Source organism: Trichoplusia ni, chromosome 23 (genome assembly GCF_003590095.1).
Source record: "Trichoplusia ni isolate ovarian cell line Hi5 chromosome 23, tn1, whole genome shotgun sequence".
Classification (NCBI taxonomy): domain Eukaryota; kingdom Metazoa; phylum Arthropoda; class Insecta; order Lepidoptera; family Noctuidae; genus Trichoplusia; species Trichoplusia ni.
Window position 1 is genome coordinate 3,406,661 of NC_039500.1, and position 21,641 is coordinate 3,428,301.

The 21,641-nt window shown below is 36.0% G+C and overlaps 1 protein-coding gene across 1 annotated transcript; it reads right to left on the reverse strand.

The window, feature by feature from the left end:
• Positions 1-804: 804 nt before the first annotated feature.
• LOC113504790 (phosphatidylglycerophosphatase and protein-tyrosine phosphatase 1) lies at positions 805-7,615 on the reverse strand. The gene is made up of 6 exons (XM_026887233.1): positions 7,514-7,615; positions 7,278-7,424; positions 6,528-6,608; positions 2,879-2,982; positions 2,085-2,217; positions 805-1,671 (listed from the first exon to the last, which is right to left on the reverse strand). The coding sequence occupies exons 1-6, from the start codon at positions 7,514-7,516 to the stop codon at positions 1,531-1,533; spliced, it is 609 nt and encodes a 202-aa protein (XP_026743034.1). The 5' UTR covers positions 7,517-7,615; the 3' UTR covers positions 805-1,530.
• Positions 7,616-21,641: the final 14,026 nt, after the last annotated feature.

Consider the following 21,641-nt stretch of genomic DNA (forward strand, 5'->3'; position numbering starts at 1 on the left):
ATTATATTCGTATTAAATGAAACATGATAGTCGTAGCATATATGTATGTAAAACTTGAGATTCGTAGCATGTGGGCCCCGAACCTCGTAGCAAACTTGACGTTTGTAGCAAGTAGAGACCGAAATTGATAGCAAACTTGAAGTTCATATACCCTGACATTCGTAGCCAAGTTGACCTACGTAGCTAATCTACCTACGCAGATTATAATCTTTGTCGTAGAAATTAAATATATCATACGACTCAGCAGGAATGGGCTCGGGTCCATGGGCGAAGGAGGTTAAAAAACAACTTCATACCAAAATATTATTTTTAATATTTCAATAATAATCTTATACATATTTGTAACAACAATCAACTACATCTTGTAAAACTACTCTGCACCACAATATTAAACTGTAATAATTTGAGCATATTGGATATAACAATAGTTTTTACGCTAGTGCAGGAGCACTATTTTTCATACCCTGGTGGTAAAATTTTGAACTAACGAAACCAGTGTTACTAGGTCAAAAAAATGTATTCGAGCTATTTGCTCCTGTCATTATTCCTTCCTGTAATATATTATATTGGAAAACATATTTATACGGACTACCTACAAATATACATAAATATATTTTGGATAAGGTAACTTTTATAAAATTAACAAACATAATTAATTTGTTATGCTTCTGTCTGTTGAACGAAGACAATTGAATACTATTTGATACATAACAAATATAAGACAATATTAAAAAATAAAACATTTAAATAGGTATTTCATTATTATAAAGTTATAGATTTTCAGTAACTTTTTGTAATAAAAATAAACTACGTAACATATTTTAATAAAACAATAAAATAGTTTGTTTATTATTGTAAATTGTGCTAAACTGTACTTTCGGTTAACTTTGCATTATTATTGTAAACTAAATACGAATGTTTAACATTTTAAATATTTTCTAATCTTGATTTGAGGTAGAGGTGCGAAACGTATTCAATATACATGTATTATCTCGAGGCAACAAAGGAGGGCCCCCTTGGTTCAAGTTATTTGCATTCAGTGAAAACTTTATCGAGCTTTTTGGGGGTGATTCTCCGGAAAAAAGTAACACAAATTAACAACATCATTATCCTCACCACACTTTACATAATGCAGATTGCTTGATTTAATATTATATTTATCTAAACTTGTAAAGTTCTACGGCTATTACTAAATGACGTAAGGATTAAAACATTTTAGCATCACAGTGATGTAAACCAGTTGGTGAGGATAATGACGACCTTGAATGGATGTAATTTTTTCTGAAGAATCACCCGGGCCCCTGGTCATAGTGGCACTGGGCTAAAGTGCCTTATACGGCACTGTGTTTTATACCGATATTGTAAATGTAAGTTTTCCTGTGAGGTCTATTATTGACTGTAATTAATTTGATGTTAAAACAAGTTTAAACAGCCTAATGACACCTAACATCACATTTAAAAATATCATAAGGCATTGTTAAAACGCTCAAATCAAGTTTGTCTAATTGTCTATGACTACAGTGTCTACTCTCATGTTCGATTGACGTTATGTCTATGGACGTGTTGTCTATGGAATATGTCTAGCGCCTCCCACTGCTTGGTGTGCAGCAGGATGTGAGGCCGCCTGTGTCGCATGTACTTCACTGCTTCTTCAGGGGACCATCCGTTTTTCTGTAAGAGAACGAGTGTAATATTAGACATATGTCGTGTATTTGTAGACAGGTTTTTGACTGGTCTTTTGGTCTGATGGTTAGTGGCCCTGATTCCCAACCAGTACTAATGTTCGTGGGTGTTATGTGTCTAGATGTAATTAATTTATGATGTTTATGTTTTAAGAAATATAGGAGTATGTTTACTAGTTGTCTAGAAGTCATAATGCAAACTTAGCTTAGTTATACTTAGACTAATGGCGTTCTGTAAAAGTTGTTTAATAATATACAGCATGACGCAACAAAAGTGTATATACTTTAAAATACGTACAATTGACTGACTTGGAAGGTTCCTACCGTTTAGTCGTTGATACCAAAATAGGCAAAACTATGATTATTATATAGACTACAACATTATATAGAGAGCTAGTTCACCATCATGAGATAGCAGCCCACGAGCGTGGCGCTGCGCGTGCGTCCCGCCTTGCAGTGCACGTACACGCTGCCGCCGTTCACCTGCGCGCTGTGCGTGGGCACGCCCGCCAGCTTGCTGTCCGGGGGTAGGAACCTGGGACACACAGGTGAGATAATGGTTAAACACGAATTGGAAATTATTTTACATTGTCTTACCTCACTATTGTTGATATTATTGTTAATTTTGACTTTTATTTTAATTTTGATTTTAAAAGAGTATATTGGAGTTGATGTGTTGACATTTTCAAATTTAACTCAAATTTGTGTTGTTTAATGTGTTGTTTAATAATGTTTTAAAATTAGTCTGACACAGTATTCTCTACCTAACACAAATGTTATTACCTAATCACTAGAGCTGTTTCATTCATATTTGTTATACAAAATGTATTTAAATTACTTTATAAATAGCCGATAAATATCTCATTCAACATCATCATCATTCCCCTGCCCTTATCCAAATTATTTTATATGGGATCGGCGCAACATGTCTTCTTCTTCCATACCTTTCTATCTGACGTCATCTCACAAGAAACGCTTTTCAGCCATATAGTCTTTCACAGAATCCATCCATCGTTTCTTTGGTCGTCCTCTTATCCTATATCCATCCACATCCCTGCTCAACGACTTCCTCACCACGTGATTTTCATTCCTCCGCATAATATACCATGACAGCCGATAAGTATCTCATTCATGATTTAGATTTCAACAAACAAATAATTTACCAAATAACAACTTATTAAATATGAATTCGTCACCTGTTGATAAACGTGACTCCCTCAAACAGTTTGTCCTGGTCTGGCGCTTCAAATATATCTGTAGTTGCTAACTGCAGAAACTCGACGCCTTGTTCCCGCCATTTCTGGAAACACATGTCATAAGCATTAGTGTAGGTGTATTACACGACAGTTAAGTAGTACAAGTTTGTTTGTAATTATATAATGTACATATGCAGGTAATAAATGTACGTCTTCAGTAATCTATATCTATACTAATATATAAAGCTGAAGAGTTTGTTTGTTTGTTTGTTTGAACGCGCTAATCTGAGCAACTACTGGTCCAAATTGAAAAAATCTTTTTGTTTTGAATAGACCATTCATCGAGGAAGGCTTTAGGCTATAAACCATCACGCTGCGACTAATAGGAGCGAAGATACAATGGAAAATGTCAAAAAAAAAATAGGGCAGGTATAAATCATAACTTATATCTTCTACCCACGGGGACGAAGTCGCGGGCAACAGCTAGTATTAAATATGTGCTAGTGAGATTGTACTATATAAGATATAGAAAAACATATTGGTCACCCCTATATTAAACGTCTCAACCGCACCTTAACCTCGACTTTTACATATATATTTATCGTCATAACGGCAACAGAGGACCACAATTATTCTATAAAAATCAACCGTCTCGCTATCCCTCCCAGTAATCCCAGTTCCTGTGGTACAGCTTAGTGACAGACGGATAGATAAACAGCGGAGCTTTAATAATAGTCTTCCGCTGTACCCTTAAGATAAGTTACCTTATCCGTGTTCTTCTGCATCTTTTCTTATGTCTCATTTACATACATTTCAATTAAATCTACAGACTTGGCAGATAGCATAGCTATAGGCATGAATTATGCAAAAAAAAAAGTATTTTCCTTAATATATTCACCAGACTGTCGCATGTCGTAAGACTTAACTACAATTACATTCAAGGCCAACTTCATTTTTAACTGTAGAGGTTTTTATATTAAGAAATTGCCTTAGCTTCGATGTACTGTACCTATTTCATTTACTTTAAAAAAGGTGATATTATTGTCTATCTAGATACAATTGTAACAAATTCCTACCAGAAAATCTAGATACTAAAATCCTGAGCGAACCAATTAGCAATACCAGGGTTTCCTTGACAATTACTTTCGGGAATTTACCGTAACAACTTATGTAGAACGGGTAACGCAAAAAAAAAAATTGTGACCCTCATCTTTGTTTTCATCACACATTTTTGAAAAAACATATAGTAGGGTAATCCCGTAAAAATATATTCATGTGATGACATGAAAAACCCTGTGAATCATATCTCTGACTGAGTGTTATAGTTATATTAAGATTTATTTAGCTAGGCATTGTATTATTTGCTTACTAGCCGTTGCTTTTCATCCCTACAGCTGCAAAAACATTACTTTAACGAAGTCATTAAGTAGCCTATGTGATTACCAGAGCAAATTTCCGTGCTTTCAGGCGTTTTTGCCTGATATCTGAGCCTAACTCAGTTGTCAATCTCTTTTCTTTGCTACAACTAGCTATTTCTTCTCTTGTCTCCCGCTTGCTATGGAGGGAAGTGGAACATTTTTTCTTACTCCTCCTTTTACTATTTCTGATTAATTTCGTTACAGGATCCAGGGCAGTTAATTGTTTCCCGTGGTACACTCCGAACTTAAGTGTTTCGGTGGTTTTCGTTGGTTTCATTTTAGATCCTGGCTTACAGGAGTTGCAATGACGGGCATGTGTGGCGGGCTAGTCCCAAAAAAGGCCTATGTGATAATCTAACGTTCAACGAAATCGGTCTAGGGCACATACTTTTGCTTTTACAATATCAGTGTGACTATTACAAATAAGGCAACATACATAATATAAATACATATAGCTACGAACATGCGTATCTATATCTAAAAATACCACAACCGGAAAACTCGCTACAAAACCAAACAACAAAAGGGAGAAAATCTAAGATAGAACGTCTAAGTAGGTTACATACCTACGACCTCCATACTAAAATATAATAGAATTATCATAACAAAGTGATTTTTATAAAGTTCGTCGTCGAACAGATGAACCCTTGTCGTTGCGATATCAGTTGAATAGACGTTCATTCATCTACACGTGTTTGTGGGCTCATTCATATGCTTGGGACAAAGTCTAGTGCGAGAAGACCAGATAGGAATTTAAGATAGCCATTTTATAGGCAATATTAGTCAGGTACTGATAGCTTAAATAAATATGTTTTAACTAACTGACACTTGCGGTTCCATACCTTTTATTCATGCGCTTTTACGTTTTTTTGAGGGAGATGGAGAACCTAACACAAAAAAAAGCCTATAGATGGCCAACATCTGGGCACAGGCCTCTGCCCCTATAAGGAAGGCTTGAGTATTTAATCACGCGCCACACTTGCTCACTGCGGATTCGCGATTTCAATTCCAATTTCAATAAAAAATGCATCCCCAGTTTTTATAGTTAAAAAACTATGATAGTGGATATAATGCCTGAGGCATTTTCTACCAGTCAAAAATAGTGTGGTATATGAAAAATGTCTTATAGTGTCTTAGAATAATTAAGAATGACCACATAACTTCGAAAAAGTCACATTGGTATTAGCCTGAGTTGAGATCGAACCTGCACCTCATGCTTACAAATTCATACATAGAACTTCAAGGCCATGACAACAGTCACAACAACACAATATTTTTTTAACTCAAAGTTAGAGCTTCTAAGATAACCATATTCTATTTATATGTATAATATTAGTATGATGTACATACATACACAGAGATTAAATGTGATATATAATATATAGAGACGTGGAATGTTTGGTGACTGTCCCAATAGGCTCCTGTGAGATAAATGTTATCTTTATAATTATTTTATTATTTAACAATTCTCAATCTAGTTTATTTAATATTCTACATTAATTAACAGGGCATATATTTTTCATCAGCATAGATCTGATTACTAAAATGGTTCATGAGGCGAAAATATCTGACTACACTTTATTATAGTTAGCTTATGCTTAACAATAATGTCTTATGGTTTTCTTAAAACTTTGTGTGGAGTATTACACAATGCATGATGGCATAACAGTCAAGACAAACATAAGGTGCTAAATACTGTTTACCACTCTGGCAATAGAGATATCACACAACACATGCTATGTATTGAATATAATGTACTAAAGTATTTCAGATGGAAATACAAAGATGAAAACTTAATAGATGATACTACCCACATTTTTAAATGTCACTCCATTCAAATTTTATCAAAATCGACCCAGTCATTTTTATAGCTGTAAATTGCATTGTCATTGGGTTTGAAGCTACCCTGAAATTTTCAGCCTGCTAGCTTATCGGGAAGTGCTACAAAATTGAGTTACAAAGTGGCACTGGTAATTTCAGGGGTCCTCTCTAGTGTTGAGAGAAGTTTTTCAAGTTAAATGATATAAAGTTCTGTATGATGTCAAGCACCCAAGAATTACTTGGTTTCCTTAAAGAGAGATGTTCCATTTGCAGAAGCAGTGTTACAAAATATGACATGGCTTTGGCAAAATACCTTGACATACATAATGTTAAATCTTGGAGTAATTGTTTCTTTGATTAGTGAAGTTTAATGATTCAAAGTGTAGCATTATAATTTTGTAATATCTTACCTCTGCATCATTTGAGAATATCTTCAATTCATATGTCTCGTTCATAGAAACAACTCCTTTAATATTTTCTTCTTCTTTTAACTGTAAATAAGAATTAATACAGGATGTTAGTTAGTTTTCAAAACGAGAGCTGTAACAACAAACGATATTAACACAAAAAACATATTTCGGAAATTATTTATTTTTTAATGATCTAAATAAATTTTATTGGGTGAATCATATTCCTAGTTTTCATTTATGATTTTTGGGATCTTTTGCATAAATTTATTGAACATGAGGACTACTATGAAGTAATTATGTCCTGAGCAAATAGATGTTGATGGTATTTGTCATTTATCAGTGACATACCTTTAAACTGGTTAGAAAGTCTTGAATGAATTTATTGTATTCAAATCATATATCTATTAGAGTTTGTATCTTAATGACTCATTAACCAGAAGTAGACCTATAGCATTCTTTATAGATAAATCTATTTGTTAATCGATTTACAAGTTCGTGAGGGACGTGAATATTTTTTTACATAGTTATTTAGCATAATAATAAAGTATTACAACATGAATTTTTAAGTTAAATAACTATCAAGTACATTAGAAACTACACTATTAGCTATCGTAGACATGTCAAGGCAACTATTATTTACTCATTAAACATCAAAAACACCACGTCTTCATTTAGAAGAAGCAAGAAAAGGTCGATAATGTGAAATGTACTACCAAGTTCAAGTTGAACAAATAACCTACTAAAACGTACCTGTTTTGTCATACTTTGGAAGGGGAGAGCGCCCAGGATCACAGTATCATCCATCCTGTCGTACCAGCGCCGGCTGGTGACCTTCTCCATGAGGACATTGTACAGGAGAGTCGGGTAGAAAGTCACTCGCGCGAACATTGCGGTCGCCTAAAAAATACAGTTATGTTAGGATCGAGCGCCAGAAGCCGGCGGCTAGTACATTGCACGGCGGATCTGTGACACTGGAATACAGCTACCATGGTGAAAGCTGATCTTCGTGGTGGGGATTGAATTTTAATTTCTGTTTTGCGATCCTCCTTCCACTTGCGATGACAGCTAATGTGTTATGTCATCTTGACAATGACGGTTCTTGAGATGTGTTGCCATGCCATTTGTTGTGTTCATCGTTTAGGATGCGTTCCTTAAAATATGGTATCACAAAATAACATTAATTATTTTACTGTTTTTTCCTTATATTTAAGGTTTACTTAATGAGTTCTGAAATCATAATACTTGTAATGCGTGCATATAAAGCATACTCAAGTTAAATATATAACGCCTTCGAGTTTAATTTAGGTAACGCAGATCGGCGAGAAGAAACTTATTGCTATAATAAACCCATAAGGAAACTACAATTTTATATTAGTACATAATATATGAAAAAATGTAATAATTTTATTTGACCAGAGTTTTGCATGTTGCTATTTTGTATAAAAACTCAAAACTAATCAGTCGGTAACTATTAAAAATCACATCACAAAATAAAACGTGAACATGATTGTGTAATTGAACAGTTTGGGTGAACTTTGTTATAATTAATAGTACTTGACCCTTTCTGTAACTTTGATTATATAATATATAAATTGTGATTAATTTTGATTATGTGCCATAATTTATTCACATTCGAATGACGTTTTCGGCCCCAATTTGATTCGACATATATTTATTAGTCACCTCATAATTTAAACGATACATTTATACGACTAAAATTAACTTAATTAAGTTTACAAGGATCATTTATAAAAACCGTGACTGGGCTTCTAGTTTCTAGTAACTGCCCGACTTGATAATATTTAACTCGTTGGTCATCTAATATATCAGTATGTGGGGTTAATTTTTTCTACGTATACAATTTATTAATTCGCTGGCCACGCCGCGCTGCTTTCAAAAGTTGAAAGAGATATCATCGACGTGATGTATAGCCGCCATTTGTAATCGCGGCGGGGTGCCAGACGCGCAACGACATTCCGAATTCAAATTAAATTAAAATGCGGTAAAAACAACGTGTTTCCGTTTGGTTCGTTCCCTATTCAAATTCTGTGTAGATTTGATCTGCACTAATTTGTCTATGACGGTTTTGGGAACGCGGGAGTTGATAAGATTATGACGACGAACTGCTGGGAATTTGAGACCTTTGATTAAAACGTAGATGTGTTTCAGTTGTATCTTAGTTATGAGAGAGTACTATTGGAATCACTGAATTGCAATATTGTAACATGGTCGCTATGACCGGTAAGGAAAACCTGCTGCTTCGTAATCGGTTGCCATCGTTAGCCGATATTAAATTTGCCTTTTCACAGGATTCAAATTCATGTTTTTCCAGGACTTATAGATTTAGTTTAAAAAAAACGTGTCCTCATAGGGTGGTCAACTAACTCAGAGTTGATGTTAATGGAATTTTGTGATCGTCAGAGCTTAAAAGTAACTTATATATAATAGACCCTTTTTGGTAAGGCTTCCTCTTAGACACCCGCCTCTACGGGGGCAGAAGTAGGTCGTGCCACCGACTAGTCTGACTAAACTTGGACTATCGTGCTACTGCTCCCGGGTTTGGCCGGTGCATTTGATGGCAATACATTGCAATTCCTCACGAACTCTAGCAATGCATAATGAGCATTTTTATTTACATAAATAGGAAATTTCGTTATCGAGTAAGCAGTTTTAACAACCTATTAAGTTTAGTTATCAGTTAAATGCCCAGTACACGTTAATTATAATTATCAATTAAAACCAAAGAAAAGACATAATAATTTAGTTTTAAGAACGTTTTTTAATCCTAATTAGCAATAAGACAACAACGAATGTGTTTAAAGGTTACAATTATCGCGAATTAGATTAAATTCACCTGTTGACAATTAGCATACAGACATAGAAGAAATAATTTCAAACTATGTTGCGTTTGGGATTTGCAATGCAAAAATATTTTCTATGCAATGTTTTTTTATATTTTTACATTAGTTAGTAACAAATTGGGCAAGGTGCGAACCCTGTGCAAACAGTTATTTTATGTTTATTAAACACCTAAGCATAGGGGTTGGCAGAATCGAGAGAACATGGCATGCTAATGACAGACTTATTAAAAAAAACATGTATACAGGCATTCTGACTGACAGTTATGACCGGTAGGTTTAATAAAAAAAATAGAACGGTCACAGTTTCATAAGAAAAGTTTAAAAACACGATCTATATTTTTCATTAACTAAGTTATTCGCCATTCTTCGGAATATTTGCTAAGAATTTTGACAGCAATCATTATCAGCGTCTATTTTTGAATGCATGTTTTTGTTTTTAGACCAAAATAGAAAAAGAAGCCTCCTAAAACCTTTCGATATTGACAACATTATGGGTAACGCTATTCACTTTTGAAGAATTGTTTTTTTATTTAACCATTTAAAAACAAACACAGAGTGACGGATCAGTTGAATTTTAAGACCTTTCACAAGTTAATCCGTAATATGTTGACCATAATAGTTGGACCCTTAATGATATATTTCTAGCACATTAATATATAACTAAATTAACCAAACCATTGTAAGTTACATGACCTCACCGAGCCTCTAACAACCCGAGGGGTCTTCGTGAAAATAATCAGTTGATAATTGTTAAGTTAATGTGTTACATTTGTCTTCGCAACAAAAGGACTCACTCCGACGCGTTTCTTTGAGCGTGAAAATAGTTTTGTTATGCAGATTACACTGCCCTAACATTAATAAAACGCTACATACTGTCGCGATAAAATACCATTAAATATTGTTTTCAATTACGCATTTTAAATACTTGATATCTTTGCCATTTGCGTTCCAAACCGACCGTTAACTAATTACTTACACGCCACTAGTTTTATGTCTAACTGTGTGGGTGGATAATATACTGAAATAGGCATCTGCGTATCTTTAGTACGTTTGTAGAGACGCCTACGTCCGTAATTACGTTTCGATATGAAATAATTTACGTAAATATATTTTTTTCTATCAACAAGTGAGCGCATCGTCCGCGGCGGCCGCGGCCCGCTCCGGCCGCATTAAGCCGCGATACCCCGCCTCATCTGTCATCATTAATGCCACGGTATCCTAATAAGTTTGCTACAATAAATAAAATAAGAAATATCAAAGACTTGCGCCCCGTTTAATGGTTGTAATTGTGGCCAAATGAAATATGGCCACGGACGATACGGACTCTCTGTCGTGGGTGTCTACCCGCCTTAATATCGACGTTTACACGCTATAAATATTTTAAATGATTATCTTAATGCGGTATTTGAAGTCGTCATTTACATAAGCGCCGATGGAATGAGGTTGAGACGAGACCGGTGCAGTTAAAACATTCGCACCCCGTTCGCGAAATAGCCGCCAAAGTAAACGCGCTTTCATCACGTACGTCTCATAAATAGTGGTCGGGTGCAGCTCGCGTCGGGGCCGAACTAAATCTGACCGTATTATGCGCGTCCTGTCGAACATCAGACGCTTATTTGTGTCCGAAAAGCGCTCGAAAGACTTAAAGCCTTCCCGGTTGATGTATGGCGGCGACACGTGAATGCCGACCTTTATATTCAAATCGGCGGTATTCAAATGCGCTCGTTGTCTATGCGACGGTTGACAATTCGCGGGCACTTTCGAAAAAGGAACGCGGGAAACGTCATATCACCGGCGAGGTTCGAAAGTCGAATTTTGCTTTTTGGCGCGTCGATACGCATCTGGCTTCTGGGTTGCGTTCAGGAGTCATGTTCGGTTCTTTGCTTTTATTTGAGTTCGATTGTGTCGGACGGAGATATAGTTTGAGATCTGTAGATATTTTGACGTGCGCCGCTGATAAAGTTAGTGTTTCGCGGCGGCCGGTGAGTTAACGAGCGGCTGAGTAATGAGCGATGCTATTGTGATTTGAACAATGGTTGGCGATCGCTATTGTTTATATAATTGAAAATGATATTCGATAACGACGGGTTGCATTTAGACGCGGCACCTGCGGACGATAAACTGTCGGATAAAAGTATTTCTACTTTCATTTGCGGTATTTTTGAAATAGCATCGTCGGTATTATTTTGAGCTGAAATGTTTTTACGGTGAATGGTGGTTATAATTAGGTATGGGGGCGGCTTATTTGCAAATTTCTTGTTCCGAAAGTTGATGCAAATGTTGGTGGTAGACGCGGTCGGATGTCCGCCATCTGCATACAATGAGATGGTGCATCGCTCCAGTTCACTCGTAATTTACTGCTGATCCCGCCGCTTAGATGTCGCCCTAAGATAGCACCGAACCTAATTTAAATCTAAAATAAAAGGTGTTTTAAAGTGCCGAACTCTGTTCTCTACGACATTGAGACGGACTTTTAAACAGCTGCACATTTCAGCAAACGATATATTTAAAGATATTTACTCGGAAAATATTGTTTTTAACTTAGCTTGAACTTACCTACTCTTATGCTCAATTATGCTGTAAAATTCTACGACATGTCAAACTTTAAAGTTCATGTTTCATACGGTATAAATTTTAAATCCAAAAAAGTTAACAAATAGTTGTTTGCAGTAACAAACGTGTCAAAATACGTGTAACAATAACTTAAATTTAGTCGACCTTTAAGGGAACAATTATTAATCACTTTATTGAGATAATTGCTAAGTGTACCAATTAAAGGAATAAATAACATATTTGGTTTGTATTCCGAGTAACACGGTAGTGCGCTTTGACATTTATTTTTAAGATTGCCATCTGCATTTAAAACGTCTTTAAATGCATTTAATTAAATGGCCAATAAGGTTAACACCGCAAGGTACTGAAGTTTTATCGTATCGATAACTTACTTCGATAACTCCACGTTTTTATTTAGAAATAGCGTAAATTATAACATTGGGCGTTTTGTATAAGTTTTAAATAAACAAAGGAGTTTTTTATCATCAGCTGTTCGTTACCAATTATCTGTGGTCGGAACGCCTACCGTTGACAAATTGATGTGAATTTCTGAACGGGACCGCGCCCTTTTTAATTTTTAAATATGGCCGACATTTAGGCAATCTATTTCGTGTCAGAGAGGGTTGTAGGTCGCTTAATGATTACAATTTATGAGAATTTTAGTGTTTAATTTTGTTTACGACTTACCTACGTAAGTAAAAAGGAATTCTTTCGTAAATATTGATTAAGTTACGTGCCATTCCAATGTGGTTTCATAGTACATGTTCCTTTTTTTAATTATACTGGCAAATGATTTGGGACAACCAAATTACTTGAAATTAATTTAAATAACTTAATTATTCTTTTAAGTAAATTACGAAACCGTGATTAGTCTTCCTAATTAAAATGGCGGTCCAGCCCACATTGTGTCCCAGGTATCTTCATTATCAGAAAGTTACTTTTAATTTTAACAATCCAGGCTCTGTCCACGGTTATGACAGATGACTCCTGCACATACCGCCATTAATTTACATTGTATGTAATTTAAGTTTGCGCGCGCAGCTTGCGCCGGCGCACCTGCGAACTTCAGCGCCATAATTCTTTTTAATTGGTTACTTGTCTTATAAAATAATATTGTAACAGACTATTAACGTCTCATTATTGGAGTTCAGAGGGCATTAATAAAATCTACGTGTCCGATATGCAGTTGTTTGGATTTTATTCTGTGATCTCGCAGGAAGATGGAGTGGGTCAGTTGTCTGCGCTGGCGTCGGACCAGTGTCTTGTCACTTCGGCTCCATGGCAATGGCAAGCCCCTATACATTTTATGGATTGTCTTTATGCAGGCTTCATATTATATCAATTTGAGTTTTACGTTTTTCTGAATAAGTTATTCATTGTATAAAATGAATTTAATGTGGATATATATTAAGATTCTTAAATTATTATAAGTAGTAAGTAAAACAAAGTAAATTTACAAATTACAATACGAAGTACAATACACTTTGCAACTTCCAACATATGTATATCTAACTCAGTCTGCAAAATACGACAAGAAATTTACACCTAGTTAAAAAGGTTTAATATTCGATAAATTTCAACGAACTAAAGGTCGAATAGATTAAGTACCACGCCATATTCTGAAAAAAAAATCATCGCTGTAAATATTATATTATTTAAAATTGTAATGACGTCACGCCAGCAACCCCGCTAAACACTGAACTAGCCACATTCCCTCGCCGCAGCCATTAAACAACATCAGCTCGCTATCTAAGTCGTTTAAAAGAAGCAAAGCAACAAAAACACATGCAAATCGACTTAATTTATCTACGTTCATTGAAAAACCTTAGATGTCCAAACAAAAGTTTAGAGAATTCAATTCAAATGCCGCTATTGTTGTCTACCGGAGTTTGTCCGGTTTATTTTTTTTCTTGATAAACGGTTCTCGACCGGTAATTCGTTTGGCAGACATCGATTAATTATGTTTAAATCGGCGAGTCTATTACGGATTTTGACGGCGCGTCACTAGCGATGTAGTTTGTCAAAATCATTCCCATGGGTGATGTGATGTCACAATGTTTGTTCGGAGTTTTTTGGGGTGAGTCTGTGGCTCTGCGGCCAAATTATAGAGCAAAAGATTGATGTTTGGAGCTGCTGGCATGTCACGAATGATTTGGAGCTTCGAGGGACGTTTTAGAAGTCCGTAAGACTTGACTTTGATTGTTAGTTGAAGTTCTGTTTCTTTAGTGTTTGAAGTAGGTATCTGTAAAAAAAAAACATCTAAGTAAATGTAATTTTTAAAGAAAGGGAAGGAAAAGTAATTTAAGTAGATAACTTTTCCTTTCAGCTTTACATGTTGCTTTCAGTTCTTAGCCCCTAGTGCACTCCTGACACCTTCTTTTGTAAATGAATGACTAGATTTTGGTCTAGACTAGAAGCACTCACAACGGAACCCTGCCCATCCAGATCTTACCTGCATTTTTTCAAAGTCAGGCTACCGTCCGCCGCTCGTGTTCGCGCATGACTAATTGACAGTCGGCCGTGGTACTTTGACAGTTTGACTAATGTTGCTCTATAGTCGATGCTCAAGTTTGACAGGTGAATTAAGACGTAGAATAGGAGTTTCGACATCGCTGTTATTAACGGGATAACAACGCGATGACGTCAAATAGATCCTTCTGAAATTTGTCCAGACTAAATTATAGTCTGTTGAAGAGGCAATCATTTAGGGTCCGAGTTATTTCGCGTTAGATTTATTGTTTTAGTTTTTTGGATTTTAATTTATTATTTCTAGTTTGAATTTGATAGGGGTCGGGAGTTTTTGACCCAGATGTTTAATGGTATGAATGATAGGTTCGGCTCCAGCTGTAGGTTTGTATGTGACTTATATGCAAGTATCAGTGTTTGGTAAAGCCTAGGTTTCTTTCTTATATTGATTCTTGTATTCTTATATCTTAGGGAAATAACTTCCTTGGTCTATTATCTACTCATGAAGACCTATCATATTTTTGCTGAGGTAGGTACTTTTTATTTGATAAAGCTAAACGTGGCCAGAAATCGCAAAAGATTGAGAGTTCTGAAGAGAAAATGGGAGGCTTTTGCCCAGCAGTGGGATCTAAAACGAGCTACATAAAAGAAAGCTAAACGATCCGGTATCTCCTTTAAGGTATTTTACAGTTAAGTCGCAGGAAGAAGGTAGTCACGGGAGCACCTAAAATTCAATTTCGTTTTTTAACATGTAGCCAAAACACGAAGTATCTCGAACCTGACGCTCTCCATAACCAGCGAGCTTCCTGATACTTTTGATCTCTGATTTATTGATGGACATGAACATTACATTGTATATCGGTTCCCAGGATGCCGGACTAACTGACCAAGATAGACGGACGTCACAGCGAGTCATGCTCACATCATGCACCAAGCATTCGGTTTATGACGAGATGTATATTCCTAAGAATTAAGACGTAACATCCACAAAGAGGCATGCCGAGTGTTTTTAAATCTACCAACTTAACTCGCAACCATCCTTCTTTCTCCAACCCTTAAAGCTTGAGCAGTATGGTTGGGAATCGCATGTTTCTGAGTTATTAAGTTGTAAATGTGTGTTGGTTATTGGTCGCCGATCGGTTTGTTCGATTAGACAGCAGATGGGTTATCAGCGAGTGTTTCGAGGTTGGAATGTCAACCGGTGTTTTGTCGAGTTTGTTTGTATATCATATCGACGTACGATGTTTACGGGGTCGCTAGTAACTGGTATTAAAGGTCTGTCGATAAATTGGTTCTTCGAAATCGTTTGAGACAAATTCCTCTTTGAATTAAATTTTTTGGTCGACATTATTTTAGAACTGCTTAAGGCTCAAAATGAGATTACTTCGTAAAGTAGTTTTTGCAGTATAATGCTTTGTATTGCTTATCATTTCTATCCCCTACAATTGAAGTACATTAGTTACTTTAATATCAAAGTAAACCATCAGAACACAATTCAAAAGGCATGCCTTTGACAGAATAAAAGCAAAATGTCGAAAGCAACATCTGCAGAGTGAGTTGTTACTACCAACTGATGAGCGACTACTGCATGCATCTGAGCAATTTTTAACCCTCGTTATAATTACAGAGTACGTTAGAACCTTATCAACGCACCTTGTACAAATCATTCGGTATAACAAATGAGTAATACTCGTCGGCGTAACGCTGACTTGTAGCTCGTAGCCTCATAGCCTCATGGCCCACCTCAGACTTACTTACCGTCCAATCTCGTCTCAAAATAGCACACGGCTGTTCGCTGACGTGCAAAGGGCCTTTGTAAAGGGCTTATTAATCGCCGGCCGACCAACCCTGCGACTGGGCGGGGCCGCGGGCGCGGCGCTCGCGTGCAATTTGCATCGGTCCGGCCGCCGCTGCCTGACCGCACGCAAACGCCTGTTAATATCGCGTTAATACTACGTTAACACATGCAATCGCATCGCAAGCCTTGATTAATTAGTTTCTGTAATGGACTGCCGTTAGGTCGTTGGAGAATCTAGGAATTTTAGTTATAATAATGCTTGATTAGCATAAGTCTGTTAGTGAGCCCCGGTATTCATGCTGTTATCTGTTATGGTATTACTGGGTGAGCGGGACGCAACGGGGATCCTCCACTTGAATTAGCTTTGTTTCATGTCCGCGTTGAAGGAAAACCGTGCATTTCATTTGATATTTTAAGTTAATTACCTTAAAGCAGCTTTATTTTTCTGCTGTCAACAAGGTTTTAAATTACTCTTTTAGGTGAACAAATATTGTATTTTATGATTTAAATGAAAATAGGGCAAAGGAAACAAAATTCAAGTTGCCAAGGTATTATCAACATATTTTTGATCATAACATAGTCTCGTTAGCTTATCCGTAAGACTTTGTTTGAAGTGATGATTGTGGTGACAAGTGGTGTGAAGATTTTCTTCGACTTTTCAGGGTTCAAAAAATGGTGATAGAATTTGTTACTTTTCTAACAAAAAAAAAGTTACCTGATAGGTTGTCGTCTAAATAAATACGTAGGTGTCTTCTTATCCTAATACATCCATAAGAGCCGGATCGGATATTTCGCCTCATACGTTACAGCTGTCAGCGTAAGCAGCCATGTTTGTTGCCGAAGCGCGCGAAATTATCCAGATTTCGCGGGCAAATCTCCCGAACAGTTTTGTTTACGATCTGACAAAAACACATTTACAAATGATAATTTTAAGATTTTAAGTAATTTTAAACTGTAAAGCCTTGAATTACGGACTATTAATGTGTAACGTAATGTTTGAATGGATATAGTTTTAAATGATGGTTTGTTTACGAGCGTAAAGTGAAGAGTTGGGATGCGTTCGTGTGATGCTAAGTTGTTTTATTATTGTTATTAAAATTTAGTATTACCTCAGTTATTGTTATATTAATGTGTTTATCTACGGAGAGTGTTGAGTCGGGAATAGAGATCGATCGGGAGAGCACTTTATTTGATGTATGATTTTTAAAAAGCATTCGCTCGGGCGCCATTTTTCTTAACCGTTATGACAGCTTTATTGTACTTTTAGTGTGAATTACCTTTCAGATGTTTTACTGACCCATTTATTTCTACGTTTTTACATAATATGTATAGACAATACATAACGTAATTCTTATAATACTGTATAACGAATCTGTAAAAGTTTTGACAGCCGAAAATGTAAATATCAAATCGATTGCCTAGAAATTGAATATAAGGAATATAGCTCTATTTATAACCCATAGGTTTTTATCCAGTCTTGATATCTCCAGGCTACGTTCAGAAGCCTGTAATTAACTCCTGGCGTCGGCCTCCTGGCTAAACGTAGCTAAAGGCGATCCGTCCGTCTATCCGTTGTTTGGCAGAAGCAAACTATTAACTATCCTATATTGATTTAATAAATAATGTCAACTATGGTTTTAAAAAGAAAAGTGCGTACAATATCTACAGAATTGTTTGCTGCGAATATAAAGGATTACGTCCAAAACGATTGATGATTTAAGAACTGTGAGTGCATTTTACGGTTTTTTTTTTCAAAATTGTTCATCGTTTAAATTGTAAGTGGTAATGTATACAAGAAGGAGCTAGTCTTAATAAAAAATGAAATGTTTATTTGGTTTGTCAAAAGCTAGTAAACTCTTTTGCATTGTTCTTAATGCTATTATATTCATTGATTCGAGCAGCTATTTCATGTAAAAGATTAATACATTTCCACAATTATCAACTTCTTTAAAGAGAAAAGTTACTTAAAAGATGTTTTCTATCTACATGGCCGTCTTAATTTGACGTCTAACCTCGATCCTCACACCAAGAACCAAAAATACAACCTTTATAACCAAAACGCGACTTCTCATACAGGATTTTTTTAAATATATATTTTTAGGGCAAAGAAAACCTGGCATTAATCCGTCGGCATGAAAGGAGGCCGGGCGGCCCCCCGTGGGGGAGGCAGGTGCGCGCGCGCAGCGTAGGCGACCGGAAAAAATGCGGGGACAAGTGTGAACCTTGTACTGTATTTGAAAAAGATCAAATATAATTAGTGGGTATGTAGGGTTTTATTTGCCCGTTAGTAAACTACTACTGCCTATAGAAACTTTATTAACTACTAGAAACCTTAGGTACTACGTTAGCGTTTTATATCTGCCAGAAGGGTAGAAAACCGCATTTTTATTTTGTTTTGGAGTTTATCATTCATTTCGCTACGAAAATGTTTTAACAAGTTCCTTTCTTATTATTGGACTTCCAATTTTAGTTAACAAATTCACAAATAATATTTTTAATCTTAGCTGAAGTAAATAATTAAAGTTCACCTTTATAATTTTCCCGAACATTACCATTCCTATCAATCAAAAGTTCTGTACAATACCGGAATACATTCTACTGACACGGATCCCTAAAAAAATCCAAAATAAAAGAGGTGGTATCGCCCGCAGCGCGGCTCGCGGCGCGGGCGGCGCAGGCGCAGCCAATCGCTTGGTTACGGTAACGCTATCATTTCATATTCGGACAAGTGACCAGGATTCGGGATTATGTTCACACGAGGATTATGTGTTATCGTATGAGGGTAGGCAGAGATTGAATTACTAAGAAACTGTTTTTGGTTGTAAATTTTTGCAATACTTCCTGGGGCTGGACTTCGTTCTGCGAATTTCCGTATGGAAATCATCAAATGACTCCTCTTGGTTGAACTGAAATGTCAAAAATACTGATTAAAAAAACACGCTAGTTCCTTTCTTTGCCCATTATGTACCCGGACTGTGGCAATTCTTTCGATCAATTCCACCACCTGAAGTATATTTTTTTTTAGTTTGCAGTTAACGATGGCAGAGCAGAAACCAAAACTGTTTTAATCTTTTAATAGGTGATGATAGGTACACTGAATTATATGTACACCTCATATATCTTTATATAAAGGAGAAATTATTAGAGCTACTTTAAAATATTAAATCTCTACTTTATATTGGAGGCTCTATGGCACGGATATCCAAAGATAAATGTAAAGGGAACGGTGTCGGAATCAGGGTGTTGTACAATGTCGACATTGACTTTCGAAAAGTGCTACTTATTCGAAAAAGTTGAGTAGGTAAAAGATTATGTATATTCTCATTTCTAGCTGGCAAATTTCATCAAACACGGTTTTATAATTTAGGTGCTACAAACACAAATTATAATAGTTCACTATCTAGCACTTAAGCCGTAAGCTAACAAGCTTCTTTAGCAATTATACGGCGGGGGCAAAAATAATTAAAATTACCTATCTTTATTAAAATATGCAAATACCATAATATAAAACAAATACATTTCGCAATAACTGCAAGAAAGAGTGCTCATAATATTATGCGACGATAAAAAAGTGTGAATTAAGCGCCACTAACTGATACACTGGCCTTTTACGATGCGCGCGCGCAGCTGGCCGGTCTAAAACTCAAGTTCCATGTTTAAAAAGCTCCCTTTACGCAGTTATTGCTCTTTTTTGATAATATTTGTGGAATCGAGTGTTTGTATGGGATTATCTCTGAAATGCCTGGATTAATCTCGATGCAACTTTGTTGGGAATGAGATGACGGTGGTGCTTGTCTTTTTATGTTATGAAATGCTAAGTTTTAAGAGGTAATTTAATAAGCTTTGGTAACTGAAGCCCGGATTACTTATTTAATAGTTACTATGTAGTAGCTGATGTCTAAGTTATAACTACACAAGCTGTTCGATCACAGGTTAAACTACGCTTGATTTGGTCGGTTCGTGGATTGGTGACCTATGTCAAACCAAATTAATCCGTGTTTCGGAACGCACGTCAAATTGTGAGGGCACGGCGTTACGGATAGTCAGAAGCTAGAAAGTCTGACAATCAGTCTAACTAAGGGGTATCGTGATGCCCAGGCAACTGGGTTGAGGAGCTCAGATAGGCAGTCGCTCCTTGTAATACACTGGTACTTAACTGCTAACTAGTCTGGAAGCCTACCCTCAACGTAGTGGAAAAAATGCTAGCCTCATGTGAACTGAGGGTCAGCTATCAGCTCTTGAAGAAGGTTGATTGACATTATGGATCGGACCAACAGATGAGCGGACAGACAGCGGAGATTTCATAATATAGTTTCGTTTTTACCCTTCACATACGGACTTTAATAATAAGACCAGCTTAAATACCTCAAAGTTAAGAACCTCTTCCTCATTGATCACCAGAGGCTCTACCACCATGTCTTAAAGTTATATTGTTGTGATTGTGTAAGTGTGACAGCGCGATACATAGATAGAACGTAGTCACTTTTCTACACTACAACAATATTAAGTATTACTTTAAGATATAACGGTTGGACCTCAGGCTTACTGACTAGGTAGTGATTCCAATTTTTTGTCAAGATATATTTTTCTTCACCGTTTTGTCAGTTTAAATGATGAAGGGAACACTACAAAAGACTTTGACTCGTCTGCATTGCGTTCGAATTTGCAAACCTCTTCAGGAATTCCATTTGCGAATCCGTTGCTAGCGAAATTTATTTGTCTGACTATTTTATTTTTGGTATTATAAGTTTCTTTTCTTGACATAATTCTATAGTATAGTTTTCATAGGTTCTATCTTACTAAAAACATGTAGATCTAACTAAACAGACTATGTAGTTCTATTTATACAGCATTAATTTATTATAAAATATTCGCGCTTTCTCATATTGTATCGAACTTTATGTTATGATGGCGTTTTTTATTAAAACTAAAATAAAACTACACAAGGGAACGCTATAAATGTGACTCGTGCGCAGCAGGAGCGCTAATCGATACCTGCTAGTGATGCGCCGTAAAAGTATCGATTGTTATCGATTTATTTGTTTTGTTAGTACCGTTTTGAATGTGTGCTGTTATTACGATTGTATATTTGATGAGAATAGGAATGTTTAATAAGATGATGACTTAATACGTTTTTATTGTCCGGTTTGATGAAACACTTGTAGAGAAAAAGACAATATTTTGTTTTCTTGGAAATAGAAAAATGATTGAAATAAGTAGCTGAAATAGTTACTACTTATAAGTTAAAAAATTGTAACGCAAACTTAGTCATAAATTATTTTGTTTTTGCTATTTAATCCCAAAATTAAATTTTGGCAAATCTTCACAAATCTAATCTACACAGTATAGTGACCGCATTTATTTAAAAATTTCTAAAATTTTTGAGTTTCGTAAAACATTCACTAATCCAAATCGATCGATTTCCCCGCACTAGTC

What these genes read in the sequence shown, in the direction of transcription:
- LOC113504790 (XM_026887233.1), bottom strand. An exon ending in TCCAAAGTATGACAAAACAG is followed by an intron (nt 6,609 to 7,277) that starts GTACGTTTTAGT and finishes TCTTATTTACAG; the next exon opens with TTAAAAGAAGAAGAAAATAT. An exon ending in TATTCTCAAATGATGCAGAG is followed by an intron (nt 2,983 to 6,527) that starts GTAAGATATTAC and finishes ATGTGTTTCCAG; the next exon opens with AAATGGCGGGAACAAGGCGT.